The 27,224-nt window shown below is 41.1% G+C and overlaps 1 protein-coding gene across 7 annotated transcripts in view; it reads right to left on the reverse strand.

Annotated features, from left to right (window-relative positions):
• hivep1 (HIVEP zinc finger 1) overlaps nt 1-27,224 on the reverse strand; it is a 182,944-nt gene that overhangs the window by 55,888 nt on the left and 99,832 nt on the right. For all 7 annotated transcript variants that reach the window (XR_011349797.1, XM_069913386.1, XM_069913389.1 and 4 more), the window contains one exon: nt 48-6,127. Coding sequence is in view for 6 of the 7 variants with exons in the window: in XM_069913386.1 (XP_069769487.1) it covers nt 48-6,127 (6,080 nt within the window). In the remaining variant the exon portion in view is untranslated. The remainder of the gene's footprint in view (nt 1-47; nt 6,128-27,224) is intronic.

Genomic DNA, 27,224 nt, shown 5'->3' on the forward strand with positions numbered 1-27,224 from the left:
AAGTTAGCATGGTCACAGGAGATAGGTCAAGTAAAAACTATTAATACCTTGGACTTTTCAGCTTTCCATTTGTTCGAAGATACCAGTATGCCAGAATGAAGTGGTGTGCTTTTTGCTTGAGTGTATGTCATTTTTTTGATCTTCTGTTTTGGATTGAGAAGACCAAGTATGACTTTGGTTGGTAAACCGAGTGGATTGGGGTTATTAGCACTGATATGCCAAGTTGAATAGGCAGAGAATTTTTTGTCTACTTGCTGGATATGTAGGGGCTTCAACTTTTTCAGATAACACCAACTAAAACTTGTTGATGTCTTCAGAGATGAAAGTGTTGCACATTGTACATCTCGTGTGCTGGTGACTGGAAAGGAAGATCTCACTTTTATTTGGGCTTGAGAGTTTGCTGGTTGTATTTTGTCATTGCTTAATGCAGATATATCATCCTGAGTATTAGTGAGCGACGTCAACAAAGTTGTATATGCTTGTGAAGAACTAGAGAAAATAATTACGGGTGACTTTTGAATAAAAGTTCCTGAAGAAGACAGAGGACCTTCAGACTCCACAGCTTCTTTCAAAAGAACTGATGGCTCATGAAGAGGCTTTGTTAGTGAGATCTCGAGGTCTAAGATTTGAGAGTTGTTTTTCAGAGTACCTTCTTGCTCAAGAGGTAGCAAGTTCTCCACCTGATCTGTTGTGCAAAGCTGTCTCACCAACATGGGTTTTTTTAGTTTAGTAACTTCAACAAATTTGGTGTTTTGTAACAGTGCAGGTGCTATTCTACCAGAACTTGCAGATCCGCTTTCATCTTTAACCCTTTTCTGGTGTTTTTCCATTGCAATATCTAAACTATTTGCCGGTGACAACATACGTTTACTAGTACCTGTAGGTTCTTGTGCAAGGAGACAGTCAGGTGGCATTTTTGATCCACTTGCTACAAGTGCAGTTCCACTCTCGTGATGGGAATGACAACTTTCAGAAATAGCAGAGATCTTAATTTTATTTTGTTGGGGTTCTAAATAATTCTTTAATCCTAAAGGTACTTCCTTGACAGTGTTTGAATTTATTGGATCATCAAATTTACAAATCACCAGAGCTTGCTGGTTTGTTTGATCTTGTGTGACTAGAATCTGAGGCAATGTTGTACAGGTCGCAGTGTTATAAATGGGTTTCTTACTCTGGATTCCAACAGGCATGACAAGAGAGGCTGCAGGCTGGTACTGATTAGATGCCAACCCAGGGTGGATGTGTTGGACTGGAGGGACCAAGTACAAATTTGAGATAATCTCCAGTGATTTGTCTGAAATATTCGAAGTTACACTTGATCCTAGAGTAACAGGAATTGAGAGGGGAATGGCTGGCAGCTGGGACACAGCATCTGGAAGTATACATGGCTGGCAGGGTTGTTTTTGAACAACCTGAAGCTGGTATTTAGGAGCATACATACTATCTTCAGTTGCAGGAGGAAGAGATATAATTGGACACAATTTATGTTGATCTGCTATTAGTTTGGCAGGCAGTACCTTCAGGTAACCTTCAGTAACTGAACATGTCTCGGGATTTTGAGTAAGAGATGTTTGAACAAAAGGTTGTTTAATTTGGATTTGGTTACCTACGTTTACTTCTTGTATCGAAAATTTTGGCTCATGGTGTACTATGTGTCGAACCTGTGTCACACATGACAATTGATGTTGTGAAGTTAAAAAGGACACAGGAGATAACCTGTTTGATAAGGATCCTTTCAGTTGTGGTAGAGCAGCTACCTGTAGAGTTAGATTCTGCTGCAGTAAACTGGAAGGCAAAACTGGAGGTTGAGGAATATCTGGGCCAATACTCAAAGACATCTGACGTACAAGAGGACCTCTTCTTCTTTCAATAAGTGAGACAGAGCCGGAAGCTATTATTTCGGACGCCACTGTTGAAATCATTTCCATAGAAGCTTCTGGCGATGTGGATATGATACTATAATCAAATGACTTGCTACGAATTCCTGCAGTAACCTCCATAGATGGTGGCACATTATTATTCTGTTCTGATGCAGCACGTCTCATTTCTTTGTGATGTGGATTAGGAACACCAAGTCTATTTGAACGACTAACCAGAGCCAATTCAGATGATTTAATAAGTGCTTCCAACTTCAAAGGACTTTCAATCCTTGGATTATCTTCCCTATCAAAAGAGGCCGAGAGACTTGAACAAGACAGATTGCTCTCCTGGCTGAAACTCCTTGACAGTGATGAATCATAGCTTGATTCACCAGAGGAGTGCTCCATCTCAGCCAAGCGAATTCGTTTCTTTTTTGGTGGCAACTTCTCGGTTGGCAGATTTGACAGTGTCTCACTCCTCTGAGGCCAGTGAAATTTCTCTGTCTGCTCATTTCCTTGCACATCCTGCTCCTGGTCTGGTTCCTCAGTGACTAAAATCTCTGGAACCTGAATGTTATGTTGACGCACCAACCTTAACTGCTGCAGCGAAGTGCAATCTGCGGACAAAGATCTCGTGAGCTCACAAGTCGCTGCCCTTGACAGCCCAGGATTCGGTAGCTGTTGGGCAGTGGATTGGCTAAAACCATCTTCTTTACCGCTAGCAAACCTTGAAAGCTGCGTAGTTTCATTATAGGTTTCCTTTCCTTGCATAGGGCCAGGAGAACCTCTATCCACAGATTCAGACTGTTCAAAAGAACTGGGTCGACTCAATGAATTTGTGTGTTGGATTACAGATACGCCACTGCTGGTCCTGCTTAACTCCCTTTCTTGCGATGGTGAAGGTGATGATTTAGTTTGAAGTTCATTAGTAAACAGCTGATCCTCCAGGGAATGGTCTTGGCTACCTGTCTGAAGGTGCTCTCCCAGTAAACCTTTCCCACCAACACTTAGGGCTTGGGTGCTACCACCCACTTGACTGCGATGAAACGCATCAAAGGCAGCAGTGCTTAACTGGTCTGGTAAAGATTCCTTATTGAGGGTACTCATCGCAGCCCCAACACTGGGCAGAAGCTCGTCATCGTCGCCAATACTTTTAATTTTCCTTCTCTTCCTCACCTTAGGTGGCTGCTGGAGCACACCCGTTGCCCCTATTACCCTGTAGTGTAACAATTGTGGTGACGTGACACGCGACAGTGTTTCATGTTCCAAATCTTTTGTGACGATTGGCTTGACCTTTGGCCCGTGGAGCTCTGAACAATAGAACTTCTTGTGATTTTCAAAGTTCTCCAGCTTCCTGTATCTGTTCCTGCATGTTTCGCATTCGTACATGGAGCCCCGGCCTTGCGATTTCCTCGCCTTTTCCTGTGCACGCGGCCCATGTTCAAACGACTTGCTTCTCGGCATCAAAACCCCTGCTCCCATGGTGCTCCTCTGGAAACCCTCATCCATGGAGCGGGTGGAAGCAAAGCTCTGCCCCTCTGTGGCTGAGGAATCCTCCACTGCAGTCTGCCTGACCAGGGTTCGGGGGTGGGCAAGTTGCGTTGGTGCCTGTGGCCCGGGTATGAAGACATCGTCACTGAATGAACCACCAATTTTGTCATCAAATGACTGGCTCCCCCGTAGCGGGTGTGCAGCTGGCGTTGTACTTGCAGGTGTGGAGGAATTTGCAGGAGTAGCAGGCATAGAATTACTTCGAGTGATCGGCAAGCAGTCAAGAGAAGGAAACGGCGGAGGAACTGACAAAAGAAACACCTGCTTCGACTTGTCAGTGGGTGTAAAGGGGGACTTGGGGATATCAGAACTGGAGCTTGTTCTCCTTCCAGAATGAAGAGGCCGTAGGTCAAACTGGAATGAATCTTTAAACGTGTAGGGTTTTGGTGAGTCAATGCTTCCTCTTCTGGAAAGGGACGTTCTTCTTGGTTTTACACTATCCAGCTGCTTATCATCCACCACTGCTTCGTTGTCTGATATCAGCTTGGAAATGCGCTCTTCGAGTGTTTTGGATGCCATCTGGGCACAAGCAGGACCTACTGACTTCAAATGCTTTTCAAATGAAATTGGATTTATCTGCAAAACAGTGGCCATAATTTGATTACTATGAGGACAAGGAAAACTGCCCTTGTTTGTGTCAACTTCGGTCGTGGGCAATGACTTAACAAAGGGAGTGAGTGGACTCATTTGTTGATCCGTACTTTCAGAACGGGAAAAATACCCAGAGTCTGTGCTCCCTAAACTTCGTGGGCTCAGATGATGCTTCCCTTGCTCAGTAGCCTGCTGCCTTTGAAGCTGAGCATGTGAAGATACTGACGAAGTCTTTTCTTCCTCTTGTGGGCTCGTTTCCAACTGCTGTTTGCAGCCCACGTCTTGGTTCACCCACGACATCCAAGTTGAAGCTGACTCCTCTTTAGCAGTCTGTGAATTCATCTGTGGCTGTGAACTGACTGGTTCTGGAGCTAAACCAGTCACCCGCGGACTATTGGCACGGACGGGAGAAACATTTACTGGGTAAACCACCACTTTCAGTAACTCACCTGCAACTTTTGTCTCGGTGCTTTCGTGCAGGGTCACAGATTCATAAGTGTCGTAACCAGTAATTTTATTTACTGGCTTGCTGGGTGATGAGAGAATCTTGGCAAAGGTTGTGGCCACTTCTGAATGGGACACATTGCCAGCTGCTTGTGCAGCTTCCTGTTCAAAGTGTTTTTGATCGAAATATTTTTCCTCTGAGGTTGAGTCAGCCTCACTTTCCCCGCTTTCCTCGACATCTGACTGAATGCTCAGCCCTCGATCAGATTCCTGCGACACTGATGTACTGCTGCTCTCTGATCTTAATACAAGACCAAGTTTGATAGCATGAGCGTGTGATTTTTTGTGCTTGTACAAATTACTTTTGGTCTTAAATGAAAACCCACATGTAACACAAGGGTAGGGCCGTTCCCCGGTATGTGATCGAATATGTTTTTGCAGAACACTTGGTTTTGCACATGCTCTATTACAGTACTCGCATATGTACTTCCCCTGCTTTTTAGGCTTCTGGTCCTTGAGCAAAATGTTGGACGTTTGGTCCATCCCAGAGTTGGCAACTGGTGCCATTTGAACCTGCTTATAACCAGATCCTGTTTGATCACAATTAGGTGGATCAGCTGCCACTGACTGATTTGAATTGACCAGAAGCTGATTTTGATGCAGCCTATAAGGCAAGACAGTAGTCTGAGACGGAGTTAAAGAGGTTGCAGTTAAATTGTACATCGGTGGCAAATGATGATTTCCTTCATTCTGCTGGTGTGCGGGTGAACCATTATGCCTCTGAGATAAGCCATGATGTTGATCTTGTTTAGCGTGCAACATATGTTGAGGTTGCTGGTAGTGTAAGTGAGAAGTAGTCTGACCTTGTCCTTGCTGCCTGTTCCCTGACTTGGGCACAATATGAGTAACATTTGAATAGTATTGTGGATCTGTGACATATTCAGACTTACATACTGAAGAATGACTCAGGCCCTGTGCAGTGACTGTTGATATTCCACTTGACACTCCGTGGGACACAATGCTGACGTCTGATTTTCTTGGGTCTGTGTCAGCTGCAGGAAGTTTTACCCTTGAAAGAGTTTTCAGTTCTGGCTCCATAGCTTTCAATAGGACGTCAAAAGCAGAACTCGCATAAGGAGAGCTCCCATTTGCACTGCAACTTTTGTTCTCGGCTTTAATGATCCAATGTTTACGCAGTAAAGAAAGCCGTTGAATCTGCTGCTCTGGGTCCTCATAGGATAGTGAAGGAGGCTTCTCTGCGACTAGTAATTCCAGGGTTGCATCAGTTTCAAGTTGGTGAGCACTCCAATTTGGGGATCTGTTGAATGACTCAATTGAATGTTGTGATTCCACAGTCTTTCTTTGCAGTGATTTGCCAGCTCTAACATCAGTCATTTCACCAATAAAATTCAGGTCCTCTGAATATTCTTGTCCAATTTCTCCTTCTCTCTCCAGCTCTCCATTTTGGACAAGCAAGGGGCCCTTTTTCAATGGTGAAGCAGCAGTTGGAACACCTTGGGCAGAAAAGGCCGCCTCTGCACTTTGCCCATCATTATTTAATTTTAACGGAGACTTGACAGGTGATTTTGGAATTTTCTTTGTCACGTTCTCAGCTACAACTTTCTTCCTCTTTACACCTTTAGCAGCATTTGGTTTTCCTTTCCGTCTGGATTCTTGGAATTCTGCAAAACAAAAAAGATTTTTTTTTGTTTTCACTGCAACGACAGTAATAATATTTACATGAGTATCAATGCTCAAAATGCATACTAGTTCCAGATATGGGGCAATATAGCTCAGTATAAACATACCTTAGGCTTTATCAATATGTGCAGAGCCCCAGAATATTATCCACAGCACTGTCCTCCAGTTCTATGATTACATTCTCAAGCTCTACCTCTCCCACCTACAAACCACTGTCGCCTCTTAGCTCCTCCCCAGCTTCTCCTCTCAAGCCCTGATTTACTCAATGTCATGTCTTCTTACTTTAGTTTCGATAAAGGGACCTGACTAAAATGTTTTCTGACCATTTCAACCCATAAATACTGCCTGATGTGCTAGGTCCCTACAGCATCTCATTGTTTACTCAACATTTCAGCATCTGTAGTTTTTATGTTTCTCTCATACTTCTATCTCTATTGAACAAATCACGTCATGTGCTAATACAGTAAGTATGGTGAGCAATAAACCATGCATTAATCAGTACAAAATGCTGATTTTTGCATCAGTGCTTTCATTTTGAAACAGAATTTCAGTGGAAACACTTTCTTAAACACACTGGTTCAATTTAAGGCAATCATAGACTTCACCCAGGTTAGTTGATTTTATTCTAGCTGTTGGTCAGATGTCAGTAATATTTCATTGCTACTTCATGTTGAAATAATTTAAGTACTGTAGCAGGCAGAAAAGGATTCCTTGCTGACTTGAAAGATACATAGCTCTTAGACTAGATTGCATTAACAGGGATTTACCTTGGAGTGCAGAGTATCTCTGGCAGAATGAACAAGGGATGTGAAAGCAGAACAGCTTTTGGGTACAGAGAAGGAGAGAAAGGTTCTCAACAAAAGATTATTCAAATTCAGGATGTTCAGGAAGAAATTCTCCCAGCTGATTCTGTGATTAGGAACATGTGAGCAATTATTGACTCAATATGGAAAACCTCATTGAAATCTACCAACTGATATGGCTCACAGCAAGCAGGTCAAGGATTTTATTACCTGTGGCCAATCAATTTCTAGGTTACAGTTGAAGATGTTTCATCCACAGCTGTGAGAGAGAGAGAGATCACTTTACAATCTATTCAAAGAAAAGTAACTGAAATTCATTCTCCCTTGCCAGTGAGACCATGGTGCTTTTCCACATTTGTAGGCTTTATCAAAAGTGTATGGTTTCTAGGTTACAGTTGAAGATGTCTCATCCACAGCTGTGAGAGAGAGAGATCACTTTAACAATCTATTCAAAGAAAAGTAACTGAAATTCATTCTCCCTTGCCAGTGAGACCATGGTGCTTTTCCACATTTGTAGGCTTTCTCAAAGTGTATGGTGCCATTGACTGCACACATCCACATTGCAGGCAGCACAGCTCAACTGTGTCCCATGTCTTAACTGAAGGGGATAGTAGTTTTCAGCTGACGTATGACCAGCCTGCAGGCAACCATATTGCTTCCTTCTGTATCATTGATAGTGTAAGTGACATTTAAGACATCTAAGGGAGGCAAGTGGGTGATCAGGGCTATCTGCCGATGAAAGAGTTCAAGTTTATTTATCATCCTAATGCACAAGTACAATCTGATGAAACAGCTCCTGAAAATTTAAGATCATTGCCAAACTTATAATTTTTAATTTAGAGACACTGCATGGTAACAGGCCCTTCTGGCCCATAAGTCTGCACTGCCCAAATACACCCACATGACCAATTAACCGATTAACCTGTAACTATTTGGAACAAGGGAGGAATTTTGTTGGTGATCTAACTGTTACATTGGATTTCCAAGCAGCTTCCTCCTGTAATCTGCTCCTTTAAAATCTTTTTCTAAGTCCTCTGCAGCAGGACTGGAATAACTTTGCCCTCTGCCGAACAGACACTTATGGCAGAATCACACCCTCTGCTCTGCATTCAAGACAATTCTGTCCAAAACCTCATCACATGCAGACCCAGCTTCTAAGTTATCGCAAAATGATAAGCCATTTCAGTAACTTGAAGGACAAGTATGAACTTGAGTGGCAGAATGACTTCATTATTGGTGTGTCCTTTATTATACTGATGACTAAGTTATAGTCTTTAGGTTTCTGAGAAGAGACAGGAACAAGGGCTAAGGATAGTGGTGAGGAGCAAGACTTGCATCCTTACACCATCAGCATCTTAAAGGTGATGAGAACTACTGAATATATTTTAGATTTTTTGAATTTCAACATTTATATTTAAATGTATGCATGTAGCATGGTAACAGCCCCTCCCAGCCCTTGAGCCCATGCCCTCTAAATACCCTGATTAACCTACAACTCCCATGCATTTTGAAAGATGGGAGAAAACTGGAGCACCCAGGAATCCACTCAGAGACAAGGAGAACACACAAACTTCTTACAGACAGTGCTGGATTTGAACCTGGGTCATTGGCTCTGTAAGAGCACCACACTAACTGCTATGTCAACTATGCGGTTACAATGGTAATGTAATGCCAGCCTGCAGCTGGCCACAGTCATGGTCATGGCTTCTTCACACTGCTTATGGATGCAGGGGCTCTGCTCACCTTGATTTTGCTTCTGCTGCCACAGAACATAAACCAACTTGCTTACAAAGGGAAAGAAAAGTGTGTTAGAGAAGGCAATATATGAAGACAAGGTTTTGCTGAGAATGTTTTTGCAGGCTTGAAAGATCTGAATGGCATGCAATGGTGCTAAGGCCAGGAGGTAAATAGTATAGCTATATGCCATGAGTCCAAGATGATGGAGATTGGTAGCCAAGTTAACTGACCAGTCATTAAGATAATTGGTGTGGTTGGTAGGATCTGGCATTAGAATATGTATGCATGACCATAACCATTTTAGTGAGGTCACTGAACATGAATGAATGTTTCAGGGCTTGGTTATCTCACTCTCACTAGCTCTCAAAGTGGTACCCAATGCCCTGTAGGTACAGGTGTCCCTCTTTGTCTCCATCTGCAGTAAAATTCAAACACCAGCACTTTCTCAATTCTCACATTTTTAGGTTGGATGCTGAACAGCTGTCAGAACATGCTCTTGCCATAACACCTTCAATTGTAACAAGTGCAGACTGGCTTTAGGCAGCTGACCATTCATGTTATTGGCCTCCAGTGAAGTTTGCTGAATGAACAACATGCCGAGCTGAAGGCTGAAATTACCATTATGAGGAGGCATGAGATCATAAGAAATAGGAGCAGGAGTTGGCCATCTGGCCTCTTGAGCCTGTTCCAACATTCAAGGAGTCTGTGCCTGATCTGACTATGGACTCAACTCCATCTATTCGCGTTCCCCCCCCCCCCCCACCCCCACCATACCCCTTAATTCTCCTAAAATGCAAAAAAAAATCTATTTATCTGAGCTTTATCTATATTCAAGAAAAATGCCTCTGCAGCTTCCTTTGGCTGAGAATTCCAGATTCAGTGTTCTTTGGGAAAATCAGCTCCTCCTCATCTCCTTTCTAAATCAATTCACCTGAATCTCAATGTCCACAAGTTCCAGTCACAGCTACCAGTGGAAACAACTTTCCTTCCTCTGCCTTACCTTATTCTTTCTATGATTTTATGTTTCTATAAGATCTCCTTTTATTTTCCTGAATTCTGAAATATGTTCCCAGGCTTCTCGGTCTCTCCTCAAAAGCTAGCAACCTCATTGCTGGAATCCACCTAGTGAATCTCCTCCATATCAATTCCAAAGATGGTATATCTTTTCCTGAGCAACACCTAAAATGCTGGAGGAATTCAGTGGGACTTGCAGCATCCATTGAAGGCAATAGTCAATGTTACGGGCCAGAACGGTTCATCAGGAATCTTTTCTCAAATGCGGAGACTTGAATTGCACATAATACACCAGATGCAACCTCACCAGTACCCTTTACAGTTGCAGAAGTCCTTCCTGCTCTTAAATTTATCCCTCTAGCAATAAGTTAACATTTAATTTGCCTTTTTGATTACCTGTTACAAACTAACCTTTATATTTCATGTACAAGCACTTCCAAGTCCCTCTGCACAACAGCCTGCTGCAATCTTTCTTCACTATAATAATCTGATCTACTATTTTTTCTTTCAAAGTAACGACCTCACATTTACCAACATTGTACTCCATCTGCCAGATCCTTGCCCATTTACTTAACCTACTTGCACCTCTTTCCACTCAATTTAGGGTCATCAGTAAACTTGAAATGCTGCACTTGCTCCCCTCCTTTAAGTTGTTAATGTGTATGGTGAACAGCTGCAGACCCAGCACTGCTGATCATTGTCAACTGGAGAAACTCCCATTTATCCCCTACTTTCTGCCTGCTGTTCGCTAACCAATTCTCTATCCATGCTAATACACTACCCTCAGCTCCATGCATCCTTATCTTAAAGATGTCTTTTATGTGGCAGTTTACCATATGTGTTCTGAAAATCCAAGCATACAATGCCCATCTCAAAAAGATTAAAACAAGATATAAATAAGATTCAATGAGTGCAGAGGAGATTTCCAAGGATGTTGCCAAGACTTGAACAAAAGCCGAGAACAAAAGTTGCAGTGCAAATGTTGCCAAGACTTGTTGCCAAGATGTTACAAGAAAAGGTAAAAGAAGTTAGGTCTTCATAGATCAAGTATCCAATATACTCGATCTATGAAAAAGGCCAAGCTGCCGGAGCTGATGTAGCAGCAGTACTGCTGCTGGTGGGGACCCACAGAGAGCGAGGGAGCAGAGATGCAGGGCTCCTGAGGGGTCCAGCTGCTCAGTCGACTGCTGTCGGCTCTGCATGGGCTTTGAATGGGCGTTCAAGGAGATGATGGTGGTTTTAGTTGAAATCCCAGACCGCAGGTTTGCACCCAAGATGGCAGCGCCTTTTAATTGGCAACAGCCATGAGGGGCTGCAGACTCCGGGGAAGCAGATAACTGGAGCAGGGAACCAAAGGAGATGAAGATCATGTACCGTCCGAGAGGGAGAAGCAGAGGAGGAGATGATCCACGGGGACGGTGACATTGGCAGCGAACCAGTGAAGGTGCTCTGCAGCTGAGAGACCAGTGCATGCAGCGGACTGCTGACAACTCAAGGTGAGGAACCCGACGAAGCTATTGGCTGCTGGAGACTGCTGTTGGGAGACTTGCACCAGGCTGCAGACTGCTGGAAACTGGCTCGAAGGAGGTGCCAAGGGTGCTGGAGGTTGGGATGTGGAGCTCGAGTTGCCAATAATTTGGACTGGACTCTGTATGGCTGCAAGGGCTGTGGAAGCGCTGGAGGTGAATCTGCAGACATTTGGTGACTTGGGGGGGGGGGGGGGGGGGAAGGAACTCAACTCTCTTTTTCTTCTCTCTCTCTAACTGTAAGAGGCACTTAGGCAATTCCTGCCATTGGCAAATTGTCTGCCTTGCACCAGGCAAAAAGAAATTTCATGTAAAATGACACTATTTTATTACTATGATAATAAAGTGAATCTTTAATCTTGAATCTTGACTTTATACCTTGGAGGGCAGATGAATAAAGGGAAATATGATAGATGTAATCAAAATTATGATGAGTATAGATGGAGTAAATGCAAGCAGGCTTTTTCCACTGAGGTCATGTGTGATTAAAAACTAGAGGACATAGGTTAAGGGTGAAAGGGAAAAGTTTAAAGATAACAATAGGGATAACTTCTTCACACAGAGTGGTGGGAGTGTGGAATGAGCTGCCAGCTGAATTGGTAAATGCAAGCTTAATTTTGACATTGAAGAAAGATTTGGACAAGCACATGGATGGCAGTTAATGAAGGGGTAGAGTCTGCATCTGCTCTTTTTTTTTAAAAAAAAATTTTCCATACATGCAGTAATACATCAAGATTTAAAACAGTAGTACATGTTCCAAAAAAAATTTGAAATTACATACATGATGGCATTTACCCCCTCTCTCAAAATAGCCAATATTTAAAAAGTACAATATAGTTATATGAAATAGAAAAAGAGAAAGGAAAAGTACATTTTCAGGATTGCACATAGGGATGTCGCCTCACACACATATTTTTAAAAATTCATTAACATAATTCAGAGGAGATTCTCGCAGGACCAGATTTTACAAATTTTAAACCTAATATTTGGGTATATGGGTACCAAATTTTCAAAAACATAGGATATTTATTCCTCAAACTACATGTAATGTTTTCTAAAGGAATACAATTTCGAATTTCTGCATTCTAAATTGCCACACCCAAACATGTATCTGATTTCCAAGTAACTGCAATATATTTCCTTGCCACTGCTGATACAACTTTAACAAATTCCAATTGCTATATTGATAATTTTAATGTAGGTTGTATTCCTTCAATATTTCCCAAAAGAAATAAATCTGATTTTTGTGGAAATACAACACCTCTAACTCATTCCAAAAAATTCCCTAAATCCACCCAAAAATATCCTTCCTTAGGACAAGACCAAGTTGAATGCAAAAAGGTTCTACATCTTCACCACATTTAAAACATTGGACTAATAAATCGGATTTCAATCTATTTAATTTCTGTGGTAAGATATAACTGATGGGAAAAAATTCTACTGAACTAATCTATACCTTACATTAATAGTGTTAGTCATACAGTCCCTACATAGATCTGCCCATCTTTGTTCATCAATTACAATGTTCAAATCTAATTCCCACCTCTGACTGGATTTATGAATTCTATGCATAGGAGTTCCTACTTGTAATAAAGAGAATATCATAGATGTAAATTTTTAACAATTCTTCATCTGAAGTTCTACTTCAGTACAACCAGGTAACCAGATGGTGGGTCTTAACTTATCCCTCAAATAAGCTCCTAACTGAAAATAACAAAAAAGAGTCTTTTGGGTTATTCCATATTAATTTCTCAATTGCTCAAATGACATTAATTGACCCCTTTTGTAACAATCTTCAACATTTACGATCCCCTTACAAAACCAAATATCCAAAAATTGACTATCTCTTTAAAAAGGTATAAGATAATTTTGAATCAAAGGCATTTTGGGTGATACATATCCTCTTACACTAATTTCCTCATTTATTTTATTCCAAATATTAATCAAATGCTTCAACAATGGTGCTTCTTTATCACCAACCATCAATTCTGAATCCCATTGATATATAAATTCTTCTGCTTTTCTCTCCCCTATTTTATTCATTTCTGTTTTAGCCCAGGTCAGTTTCTCCTCTCTTTCAAAAAAAGTAAGAAATCTCATTTGTGCCACTCAATAATTTTTGAAATTCTATGTTAACTTCTCTGTAGAAACTCTTGACATTTTACCTTTCCAGAGAAATTTCCTTACATATTTATTCAGTTCCTGAAATTTTTTTGAGGTATTAAAATAGGTAATGTTTGAAAAAGATATTGTAATCTTAGGAATATATTCATAATAATACAATTAACCCTTCCCACTAAAGTTACTGGTAGATTAATACACTTTTTTAAATCCTCCTCAATCTTTTTAAGTAATGGTAAATAATTCAATTTATATGTTTTTCAGATTGTTATCTATGTGAATGCATAAATATTTAATATTCTCTTTCGACCATTTAAACTGGGCATCTCTGTGACATTGACTATAATCACCTTCCATTAATGGCATCATTTCACTTTTATCCCAATTTATTTTATAACCTTAAACTATTCTGTATTCTTCAAATATAACATAAAATTTTCATAAAGATGTCTTGGGCTCAGTCCAGTATATTAAAACATCATTTGCAAATAAAATAATGTTATGATCTTCTTGATCTATCCTGAATCCCTTAACTTCCAAATCACTCTGAATTGCTTCAACAAGTGGTTCTATAGCTGAAATAAACAAAGCTGGAGATACAGGGCATCCTTGTCTAAATGACCTTGCCAACGGAAACAATGCAGAGATTTCTCCATTAGTCACTACCTTAGCTTTAGTATCATTATACAGTGCCCTAATCCAGTTCACAAAAGACAATCCAATTTTTTCCAGCACCTTAAACAAAAAAAATCCCACTCCAGTCCAAAATATGCTTTTTCTGCATCTAGAACCACTGCAACACTTAATTCTCTTTTTTTGTGCAAAATGAATTATACTAAGTAATCTAGCTACATTTTCAGATGACTCTTTTTTTACAAAACTTGTCTGATCCATATTTATTAATTTTAGACAACAGTTTCATCATTCTATTTGCCAAGATCTTTGGTGAAGGCTTTAAAGGGTCTCTATCTTTATTAAGAATCACTGTAATTATTGGTATTGAAAATGATTCTGGGAGAGTATGGGTTTCCAAAGCTTGATCTTCTTTAGCTTGGCTTCGCGGACGAAGATTTATGGAGGGGGTAAAAAGTCCACGTCAGCTCCAGGCTCGTTTGTGGCTGACAAGTCCGATGCGGGACAGGCAGACACGGTTCCAGCGGCTGCAGGGTAAAATTGGTTGGTTGGGGTTGGGTGTTGGGTTTTTCCTCCTTTGCCTTTTGTCAGTGAGGTGGGCTCTGCGGTCTTCTTCAAAGGAGGTTGCTGCCCGCCAAACTGTGAGGTGCCAAAAATAGGAATTTTAATGAATCTTTAAATTCTTTATAAAATTCAGCTGGAAATCCATAATCTCCTTATTACTCTGTAATGAGCTCATAGCTTCCCTCACCTCTGCCTGAGTAAGTTCAGTTCGCTCTTTCAAACTTAATCTAGGCAAAGTTATCTGTGATAAGTATCTATCTATTTTATTTTCATACATTAAGATTCAGTTATACAATTTCAAATAAAAGTTCTTAAATAATTCATTTATTTCTTGAGGTTTATACGTATCCATTTTAAATGCATTAATTGTTCTTGAGTTCTATTCCGCTTTTAATTGCCAAGCAAGTATTTTGTGTGATCTCTCTCTTAATTTGAAGCATCTTGGTTTTGTTCTTATAATGGCTCTCTCTGTTCTGTAAGTTTGCAATATATTATAATGAAGATTTTTTTAATTAATTAATTGCCTATACATCTTCAGAATCCTGTTTCTGAAGATCCTTTTCCAAAACTGTTATTTCTCTTTCTAATTGATCAATCTCTGTCATATGCTCCTTTTTAAATTTTAGAAGTAAAGCTATAATTTGACCTCTTAAATAAGCTTTTGAATCATCCCATATAATAAATGAATCATTGACCGAGTTCAAATTTGTATCACAAAATGTCCGAATTTGCATTCTAACTAACTCACAAAAAACTTTCCTTTTCAATAATAAAGAATTCAATTTCCATATATAAATTGTTTTCTTCTTATCAAGCATTTACATCATTATTAATAAAGGTGAATGGTCTGATAGAACTCTCGCTTCAAAAATCCTAGGTTGCATTTGTGCTGAGATTAAAAATAAATAAATTCTAGAATAAGAATCATATATACTTGAATAAAAAGAATAATCTTTCTCTCTAGGATGAATCAACCTCCATACATCTATTAAATTCAAATCTCTGATAAAAACCAATGTAGTTTTTGCTGCTTTTGTACATGTTGCTACTCGAGTAGATCTAATAATAGATATTGACAAATATTAAAATCCTCTCCTATTAACACATTATCATGTGCCTCTGCCAAATTAAGAAATGTATCTTGAATAAATTTCTCATCATCAATATTTGGAGCATACAAATTTTTAAAATTCTACAAATTCATAGTATATTTGACAATGCACCATTACATATCTCCCTACTAGGTCTGTCACAACATTTTGAATTTTAATTGGAAGATTCTTTTTTAAAAAAAAAAATATATATATATATATAAAAAATTGCCACAACTTTTGCCTTAAAATTAAATGAGAAAGACACTACATGCTACCAGCTCTTTCTGAAACCAAGCTGCACCTGCATGAGGCAAAGCTTTATGTCCAGATTTCTCAGTATTTCTTCCTTAATGCAACCTCTACTCCAGTGGTTCTTAACCTTTTTATTTCCACTCACAAACCACTTTAAGTATTCCCTCTGCCATAGGTGCTCTGTGATTGGTAAGGGATTGCTTAAGGTGGTATGTGGGTGGAAAGAAAAGGTTTGAAAACCGCTGGGTTTTATGTGCTTGTTATGTGCACAGTTTCATAACCCCAAACAAAATGGGCCAATGACAATTTTTCTCAAGAAAAATATTTCAGTAACAATTGGGTCTAGAGCAGTGGTTCTCAACCTTCTCTTCCCACTCACATACCACCTTAAGTAATCCCTTACTAATCACAGAGCACTGATGGCATAAGGATTACTTAAAGTGATATATGAGTGGAAAGAAAAAGGTTGAGAACCACTGCTCTACTCAGAATATATTTCCATGAACAAGTCACGAAATTTGGTGTTTTGTAGAATCATCATTGTGCAAACATTCATATCATCCACCTTACAACAATAATTAAAAAAACAAAATTGTGACGAAAAATAATTAGCATCTTTGGTTCATTGATTATTCAGGAATCAGCGGGGAAGAAGCTGTCCTTGGGCTGCTGAGTGCTCGTCTTTAGGCTCCTGTACCTTTTTCCCCAATGTTAGCAGAGTGAAGCGGCCTGGGTGGTGGGGGTCTTTGAGGATAGGGGCTGGTGTATTAAGATACTGCCTCTTGTAGATGTCCTCGATGGACTGAAGGCTGATGCCTGTGATGTCGCAGGCTAAGTTAACAATCCTCTGAAGTTTTTTTTCTTGTCCTGAGATTTGGTGCCCCCATACCAGGCAGTGATGCCACCAGCCAGAATGCTCTCCGCGGCACACCTGTAGAGGTCTACAAGAGTCTTTGGTGACATACCAAATATTCTCAAGCACTGCACAAAGAATAGCCACTGGCATGCCTTCTTTGTGATTGCATCAATGTGGAGGCTCCAGGACAGATCCTCGGAGATGTTGACACCCAGGCATTTGAAGTTTTTGACATTCTCCGCTACTGAGCCCTTGATGAGGACTGGGTCTTGCTCCCTGACTTCCTCGTGAAGTCCACAATCATCATCTTGGTTTTTCTTATATTGATTGCAAGATTGTTGGCATGGCACCATTTAATGAGCTCATCTATCTCCCTCCTGTATGCTTCCCCATTGCCATTTAAGGTGTCATTGGGAAATTTGTATATAGCATTGGAATTATGCCTGGCCACATAGTCATGGGTGTATAGTAAGAAGAGCAGCATCCTTGAGGTGCACCTGTGTTGATAATCAGTGAGGAGAGCAAGCTGTTTCCAATTCATACTAATTGTGGTCTTCCGTTGAGGAAATCAAGGATCCAGATGCAGAGGAGGGGGTGCAGTGGCCCAGAGTTTGAAGCTTCTTGACCAGTACTGAGGGAATAATGCTGTTGAAGGCTGAGCTTTAGTCGAAGAAGAGCAGCCATAAGTTGCTCTTTTTGCAATGATCCAGAGCTGAGTGGAGAGACAGCAATATTGCATCTGGTGTGGAGCAATTATGACGATACGTGAATTGCAATGGGTCCATACCTTTGCTTAGTTATGTGTTAATTCTGGCCATGATCAGCCTCTCAAAGGACTCCTATACTCCTGGTGAGGCCTCCTCTGCAGAAGGGAGAATGGGTGCTGATTGGGGGAAATCACTTTGTTGAGCACCTTCATCTGTCCACCGCAAGATCCAAGATCTCCCAGTGGCCAGCCACTTTAATTGTACTTCACTTTCCTAAAATTACATATCTGTTTGTGGCTTACTGCCAATTTCCAGTAATCTCTCCCCTTGTTTCCTCAACCTAGCTCCCAGCCCCCAGCTTTCCCACATCTCTATGGCCTCATTCCTTCTCTTTTCCCTCCCTCTATCTGTTTGTCATCTACACCTTCCTTCCTCCATCTCCCCCACTGCTTCTCTTCCTTCCTCAGCCTCTTCCTCTGTCACCTCTTAGCCTCTTACTTATATTTTCTATTTCTTCCCCCTCCCACCTGTACCCCCTCTCCTGCCAATCTGTACTCGTTCCTCCTCCCTTTTATTCAAACATCTGGCAGTTTCTTGCCATTCCAGATGAAGAGTTTCGGTGAAATGTTGACTATCTATTACCTTCGAAACTCACTGAGTTTCTCCAGCATTTTGTGTGTTGCTCCAGTTTTCAAGCAGTCTCTCATGTTTAAACGTCTGAAGCTTTTTTTAATCATTGTATGTGCAGTTGGAAGATGGACCAGGCTGATTTAATCAGTGGCTTCCATTTTAATATTTCACCTCAGGATCTCCTGCCTGAAGTTGGTAGGAAATAAATCATGGTCAGGAATGGGAAAGGAATTAGCTTGGCAGCAAAAAACACTACCGTAACCAAAGGGCAACCAAAAAGTTTTCAAAAGATTAAATCATAATACCCAGATGTGTTGATAAATGCACTTGAAATCCATAAACCTACGCCATAGAAAGGCTCTGGGGCAACAACATGTTCATGTATATAGAGAAATAAATGAAATAACTGTCTACTATTCACAAAAGTACTCTGCTTTTGCAGTGTGATTCACTCAATTATTGATTATTTCCCAGGCCTGTTTACTGCTGAACTTCAGATCCGATGATTTCTAGAGACTGAAGGTGCCTCATTTGCAACAGGGTTTGCTCCATACCCAGATCTTTTGTCAAAATACTAACTGCAGTATACACTACAAATTTCTCTCAGCAATCTACACCAGTGCATCACTCAACACCTACGTTTTAATGGCTATATTTTTATAAATAGCTCCAATGAAAATGGGGTGACACACCAAACAGAGGAACTCAGCAGGAAACAGGGAAACAAGATCTTTTTGAAGGGTTTTGGTCCAAAATTATGACTAGCTAATTGCTTTCCATGGATGCTGTCTCACCCACTGATTTCCCCCAGCATTTTGCATGCGGCTTGAGTTTCCCAGCATCTGCACTATCTCTGTTTACCTCCAATAAAAGTGAAGATACTAGCTGATTAGAAATTTCAAACTTCAAGTTGAAGCTAAAACAAAGGGCAGTTCAGCATGTGCTGGTAATATACATGCCCTAAAAGTGCAAGGCAATGACTATCTCCAACAAGCAATTGTCTAACAATCCACTCCTGTATACTTTTCCAACAAAAATTATTTTCCTCAATCCATAAATCAAACCTATTCCTAAACCTGCAAGTTTTCTTCCACCTATTACAATTGAGAACACTATTTTTTCAAAAGGTTTGCTTCCTGAAATAAAATTGGAGATTATGATAGACAACTTCAAGCTGAACACAAAGATAATTTCAGATTTGCTGTATCACATAGGAAGCAGGATAAGCATTAAATTAACTTTTATTGAATTTAGTACGTTTAATCACATAATGATACTGACACATTGTATCAGTTCAACTGACCTAAAAATATTTTGCTGCTGATTTTCAATTGTACTGAGCATCTGATGCCTTTCATTCAGTGTCAAACAAGAGTCAGGCATAATTGATAGATTCCAGTTGCCCTGACACTGCTTTTCCATGCTCGCAATGTCCTGGAGAAATCTTTCACCATGTTCATCACTGACTGCACCAAGATCAGCAGGGAAGAAGTAAATCCAAGTGCAAATGCAAAAAAGGAATGTTCAATGACATGTTGCACTTCAGTTTTGCATGCTTGAAGTAGACTTTAAAAAAGACAGGAAATCACCAAAATAGGTTAAAACTTAAAAAAAAGAACATGATAGGAAAAATATACGGTGATTTCCTTGATCAGCAATCCAAAATTCATAAAATACACCCAAAAGTGTTCAGAAAGCAAAATCTTCATTTTCCAGTGTTATTTTAACCTTTTTTTAAAAAATTCCCAAATACTTTATGTAAACCTAACCATTCTACAAACAATATCTCACTCTGGATAATGAAACAGTTCACAAGCACAGAACTGAAAATGCCAGAAAGATGCAAATATTTGCACTGCTGTTGAAATCAACCAATAAATAATTTATTTTATTACAAACATCACTGAGGACCAGTTATATTCAATGGTATTTCTAACAAAAGCCTCACCCAACTATATTGAATATTCAATAACCCAGAGATGGAAAGTCTTGGGGAGCATGCCTACTTTGTGGAGAGCAGAATTATGCCAGGAGCATTCATTCAAAAGAATGCTTCTATGCACTGAGGTCCTGCCCTTGTTTGTATAGAAATGATAGTAGGGTCATGTATATGAAACAAAATCTTAATGATGAACACATGAAACAAAATAAATCAACTCTATGTTACAATTAATTCTGATTATAATAAAAATATTTTTCAAAATTAATAGTTAATTCTGCTTGTTGGCAAACAATGACCATACTAAATTATTATTATTTTATATAATAGGCCACCTGTTATAATTTGGATTATGAATCATGCCTCAACAATATGACTAAGGAAGACCATTTTAGCTCTGTACCAAGATTTTCTCTTTGGTATTACACACACAAACAGCATATGCAGAGAATGCAGGAGTTAAAGCTGTGATTTTATGAAAATAACGTTAAACACCCACAGCATCCATACCATAAGAACAATATATATTTTATCAATTGAGAAGGAACAAAATGCTTTTAAATTTGATTCTCTTTGCTTGTAATTAAATTAACATTGAGAGATATATGTCCAAAATAATAATGTGCATATAAAATACCACATTTCTTTACCCAAGGTGAATATTCTATAATCACAATAAAGTGAACATCATATATTCGTCTTCAACCCCATCAGCAGTTGCACAGTTGCATACAGAAATGTAAATATCTATTAAAATTCTCTAATAAGAATATTGAAATTTGATCCTTTGGCCAGGCATTTAGTTTCAATTACAATTTTTAAACTCCATACCTTCAGTGCCTCCTGATCCACCTGAAGCCTAGATACTAGCTTGACTGAGCATTTGATTTTGTTTGGAACAATTCTCTCATCAACCTCTCTAAAATGTACTCAAACCCACGCTTTATGACAGCATTTCCTCCTCTCTCACTTTAATAAAGCTATGAGCTAGTCACGGATGTCTAACACAATACTGTGGGATATGTGATGAAAATCCACAGCAGGCAAACCACAGATTTTTAATTGGTGTGTGTGTGGGGTAGGGGGGGGTTGATGAATATTTTGAAAATTGAATTGCTTGATCACTGCAAATATTATCTCAGGACAGAAATTAGAAGGAGTCAACAGTCCAAATGGCACAGACACCTACTCCACAGTGTTTCCTTTGTTGACTAGTAGTATCCCCAGAGACTGCTGCAGCAGAGTATTCAAACCAGTTTGCACTCTTATTTTAACAGCTCTTGCCTCTGGTTGAACAGCTTCTTTTTATTTACCTCAGCTCAACGAGGTGAATTGTACTCAACGTAACCAGCTGTTTGAACTGGCCCACTCACCTTATTGAGGGATTAATTGGCGCAGACATGTGCTAGCCCACAAGAAGCTGCAGCTTGGTGTCAAGGCTTTGTCAGGGACTAGGCCTCAGCAAATTTGTAGATAGTGTTATTGTCATACAGAGCTACACAGTTGAAGGTGTAAAATGAGTAGAGCAGGGGGCTAAGAACACAGCCCTGTGGTGCACCATACTGATGGTGATTGTGGAGGAGAAGTTCTTACCAATCTTCATTGACTGTGGTCTGGAGGTGAGGAAATCCATGATCCAATTACACAGTGGGGTGTTAACTCCCAGGTCTTGGAGTTTGCTGATCAGTTTTGAGGGGATGATGATGTTAAATGCTGAGCTGTAATTGATAAAGAACATCCTGATGTATGTATCTTTGCTGTCCATATGTTCCAGGGATTTGTTTAGGGCCCGTAAGATGCCACGATGGGCAAACTGGAATGGATCCATGTCACAACTCAGGCAGGAGCTGATATGCTTCATCATCAGCCTTTCGAAACATTTAATCACTGTTGATGTAAGTGCTACTAGTTGATAGTTGTTAAGGAAGATTACTGCACTCTTCTTGGGCACCAGTATGATTGATGCTTGTTTGAAACAGGTGGGTACCATGCCCTGCTGGAATGAGATACTGAAGATATCCATCCGTGAGTACCTTGGTGAGTTGATCAGCACAGATCTTTTAGTACTCAGCCAGGTAATCCATCTGGGCAAGATGCTTTCCTCGGATTCACTCTCCTCTCGGCAACCATGGCAACCTTCTACAGATGTACAGTGGAAAGTGTACTGACCGACTGCATTATAGTCTCTTAGGGAGATAATACCTCTAAATGGAAAATTAGGCAATAGGTTGCAGACTCTGCCCGGTATTTCACAGGCAAAACTGTCCCCACCATTGAGAATATTTACGTGGATCATTGGCACTGAAGAACAGGAACAATTGTAAAGGCTCCACACCACCCAGGACATGATCTGCTCTCGCTCCTGTCAACAAGATGGAGTATAGGTGCCATAGGTCACAAACCACCAGGTTCCAGCATAGTTGCTACCCTTCCACCATCAGACTCCTGAACAACAAACTCAAAGATTAATTTAATCATTGTATTTTGCTCATTATTTATCACTGTATATTTATACTGCACATCTGTATTTGCACAGTCATTTTGTTTACAGCTGTTTCTTCTCTGAGTACAGTTTAGTTACCAGTAATTAGAAACTCTGCCTGGCTCACAGAAAAAGAATTTCAGTGTTGTATGTGATGTCATTTATGTATTCTGACAATAAACTTTGATGTTCTGATGTTGTCAGGGCACCTTGGCCTATAATAGTACTGCATTTTGTAGATGGTGCATACATCAACCATGGTACTACAGTGGTGGATGAAATGAATGTTTAGACCAAATATACAGTAACGATTTAAAAAATTACTGTATAAAAATAAATATTTAAACTTACCTTTTCCACATTACTCTCCAGATCTAGAATCTCTACTCAGATTCATATCCAATGCCAATTCTGGATTGGCATTAGATCACAGAGGATTCTAGCATAATCCTGGTTTATCTCAGCATCTTTGGTCTCTGCCATCAGCCTTCATGTTGAGTGCAAAGAAGGACCTGAGAGACACATGGGTTGGAATCTGTCACTGAGCTTGTCCTGGGTTTCTGGTGGGTCTCCATGCCACTGGATTTAGTCATCAATGAGTGGATAAATGAAGCTACTCCCTTTGGAACCACTGTGCACAGCCAAACAATTCAACCCAAAGATCTTTGCCCTCAGTTTAAGATGACAAATGAAGTACGTTTTGGAATACTGGCTAAAAGTAACTTCCCCAGCAGCCAAGCCATGTGCATATTTTATAAACATAGGTTATAAAAATGCATTGAGATTTTGTTAAGTATATCGTTGATTTTTTGTTCTTTTCTCTCTGCTGATCTGTCTTTCCTCAACAGCTCCAAGGCTCCCTCTATGGTGATCCATCTCTCCTCACCCTCTCTGCTGATCTGTCCTTCCTCAACAGCTCCAAGGCTCCCTCTATGGTGATCCATCTCTCCTCACCCTCTCTGCTGATGGGTCCTTCCTCAACAGCTCCAAGGCTCCCTCTATGGTGATCCATCTCTCCTCACCCTCTCTGGTGATCTGTCCTTCCTCAACAGCTCCAAGGCTCCCTCTATGGTGATCCATTTCTCCTCACTTTCTTGACTGATCTGTCCTTCCTCAACAGCTCCAAGGCTCCCTCTATGGTGATCCATCTCTCCTCACCCTCTCTGCTGATGGGTCCTTCCTCAACAGCTCCAAGGCTCCCTCTATGGTGATCCATCTCTCCTCACCCTCTCTGCTGATGGGTCCTTCCTCAACAGCTCCAAGGCTCCCTCTATGGTGATCCATCTCTCCTCACCCTCTCTGGTGATCTGTCCTTCCTCATCAGCTCCAAGGCTTTCTCTATGGTGATCCATCTCTCCTCATCCTCTCTGCTGATCTGTCCTTTCTCAACAGCTCCAAGGCTCCCTCTATGGTGATCCATCTCTCCTCACCCTCTCTGCTGATCTGAAGCTCACTGCTGTGGTAGAGTCTTCAGCCATTCTCCATTTCTGCCATTCTTGAGCCTCCTGCTAATTGGTCTAAGACTCTAGAGCAAAGCTTTTTTATTTGGATGATCCCAATTGAGGGAAGCTTTGAGTAAACGCGATGGTGGACAATATAAACCTTATTTGAGGATTACAAATACTATTTCCTGCAATTTACAGGATGTCATTGCTAGGTCCTTGTGTAACCTCTGAAGTGGGCCAGGGAACAATATGTGGAGGCGTGTTGAGAACTGATGTTTTTTATTAGGGAAGTGTGTGCTACTGCCTTGAATTTAACGAACAAATGTGAAATGTGTCATATATTTACACATCAAAAGCAAAGTTAAAGTACTTTATTGCCCTTTAAAATATTGTAAGCAACAAATGGCTTTTTAATCCCTGACACATGAGAAGAAAGTGCGATTCTTCAACATGTTATAGCCATATAAATACTGAATGGAGATTTACTAGTCTTGTGGACAGAAGAATACATTTATTCTCAACCGTACAATATTCATTGATAGTGATTGGTTGGAGTTCTTGCTTCTGAGTCATGTGGATATGATTTAAAATCCCACTTTAAGGATTTGATCACAAAATCTTGTCCAATGCTCCTCTCTGTAACTGGGAGAACGCTGACTGTTGGTCGCTGAATTGTACTTACTGGCTTATTGCTGCAGCCCTTCTTAAATAAAGAAATAACATTAGCTCTTCTCCAGTTTCTTGGTACCCAACCTGTGGCTAAGGCAGATGAAAAATCTCCATCAGGGTCCTAGCTATCTTCTCTCCAGGGAATTTATCAATTCTTGATATCCAATACACCCACCTTTTTAATAGCGATATGCTCCAGTATCCTTTCCTTAACTCACTATTTTCCATGTCTTTCTTGATGAATGCAGATGAGGTATCATTTAGGACTTCGTCCACATCCCGCTTCACTCATAGGTTAACACATTGGATATCTACACTTTCCCTGGTCACTCTCTTACTCCTTATTTTCAATAACTACACCAGTGGCAGTTATAGCTTTCCCTTTTTCAGTACAAAATAAATCCCAAGGACTGATAGGAACATGGATTTAGAGTGTGAATTTCATCCAACGACCAGATGTGACAACAAGCTAGTAAGAACATTGGTTTATTTCCACATGCTTGCTAAAATGGGTGGAGTTGGCAGCTGGGGAACTTTTTTCTGATGGGGCCAGAAGACAATGGCCTCAATATTTGCAACAGTTAACTGAAGGTGGTTCTGCTCATCTAGTACAGAAAGTCAAAAAAGGTGTACGATACACACACACACACACACACACACACACACACCAAAAGGGTCTTGAAGCGACTTAGGTACTGTCAATGCACATGTGAAAACTGGGTCTATTATATAATGTAGCCGAGTCACAGCATCAATGAGAAAAAGGAGAAGGCTGTGGAATAGATCCTTGTCCATATCTTTGGCTTGGCTTCGCGGACGAAGATTTATGGAGGGGGTAAAAAGTCCACGTCAGCTGCAGGCTCGTTTGTGGCTGACCAGTCCGATGCGGGACAGGCAGACACGATTGCAGCGGTTGCAAGGGAAAATTGGTTGGTTGGGGTTGGGTGTTGGGTTTTTCCTCCTTTGCCTTTTGTCAGTGAGGTGGGCTCTGCGGTCTTCTTCAAAGGAGGCTGCTGCCCGCCAAACTGTGAGGCGCCAAGATGCACGGTTTGAGGCGTTATCAGCCCACTGGCGGTGGTCAATGTGGCAGGCACCAAGAGATTTCTTTAGGCAGTCCTTGTACCTTTTCTTTGGTGCACCTCTGTCACGGTGGCCAGTGGAGAGCTCGCCATATAATACGATCTTGGGAAGGCGATGGTCCTCCATTCTGGAGACGTGACCCATCCAGCGCAGCTGGATCTTCAGCAGCGTGGACTCGATGCTGTCGACCTCTGCCATCTCGAGTACCTCGACGTTAGGGGTGTGAGCGCTCCAATGGATGTTGAGGATGGAGCGGAGACAACGCTGGTGGAAGCGTTCTAGGAGCCGTAGTTGGTGCCGGTAGAGGACCCATGATTCGGAGCCGAACAGGAGTGTGGGTATGACAACGGCTCTGTATACGCTTATCTTTGTGAGGTTTTTCAGTTGGTTGTTTTTCCAGACTCTTTTGTGTAGTCTTCCAAAGGCGCTATTTGCCTTGGCGAGTCTGTTGTCTATCTCATTGTCGATCCTTGCATCTGATGAAATGGTGCAGCCGAGATAGGTAAACTGGTTGACCGTTTTGAGTTTTGTGTGCCCGATGGAGATGTGGGGGGGCTGGTAGTCATGGTGGGGAGCTGGCTGATGGAGGACCTCAGTTTTCTTCAGGCTGACTTCCAGGCCAAACATTTTGGCAGTTTCCGCAAAGCAGGACGTCAAGCGCTGAAGAGCTGGCTCTGAATGGGCAACTAAAGCGGCATCATCTGCAAAGAGTAGTTCACGGACAAGTTTCTCTTGTGTCTTGGTGTGAGCTTGCAGGCGCCTCAGATTGAAGAGACTGCCATCCGTGCGGTACCGGATGTAAACAGCGTCTTCATTGTTGGGGTCTTTCATGGCTTGGTTCAGCATCATGCTGAAGAAGATTGAAAAGAGGGTTGGTGCGAGAACACAGCCTTGCTTCACGCCATTGTTAATGGAGAAGGGTTCAGAGAGCTCATTGCTGTATCTGACCCGACCTTGTTGGTTTTCGTGCAGTTGGATAATCATGTTGAGGAACTTTGGGGGACATCCGATGCGCTCTAGTATTTGCCAAAGCCCTTTCCTGCTCACGGTGTCGAAGGCTTTGGTGAGGTCAACAAAGGTGATGTAGAGTCCTTTGTTTTGTTCTCTGCACTTTTCTTGGAGCTGTCTGAGGGCAAAGACCATGTCAGTGGTTCCTCTGTTTGCGCGAAAGCCGCACTGTGATTCTGGGAGAATATTCTCAGCGACACTAGGTATTATTCTATTTAGTAGAATCCTAGCGAAGATTTTGCCTGCAATGGAGAGCAACGTGATTCCCCTGTAGTTTGAGCAGTCTGATTTCTCGCCTTTGTTTTTGTACAGGGTGATGATGGTGGCATCACGAAGATCCTGAGGCAGTTTTCCTTGGTCCCAACAAAGCTTGAAAAACTCATGCAGTTTGGCATGCAGAGTTTTGCCGCCAGCCTTCCAGACTTCTGGGGGGATTCCATCCATACCTGCTGCTTTGCCACTTTTCAGTTGTTCGATTGCCTTATATGTCTCATCCAGGGTGGGAACCTCATCCAGCC

Source organism: Narcine bancroftii, chromosome 1 (genome assembly GCF_036971445.1).
Source record: "Narcine bancroftii isolate sNarBan1 chromosome 1, sNarBan1.hap1, whole genome shotgun sequence".
In the NCBI taxonomy this organism is placed as follows: Eukaryota; Metazoa; Chordata; class Chondrichthyes; order Torpediniformes; family Narcinidae; genus Narcine; species Narcine bancroftii.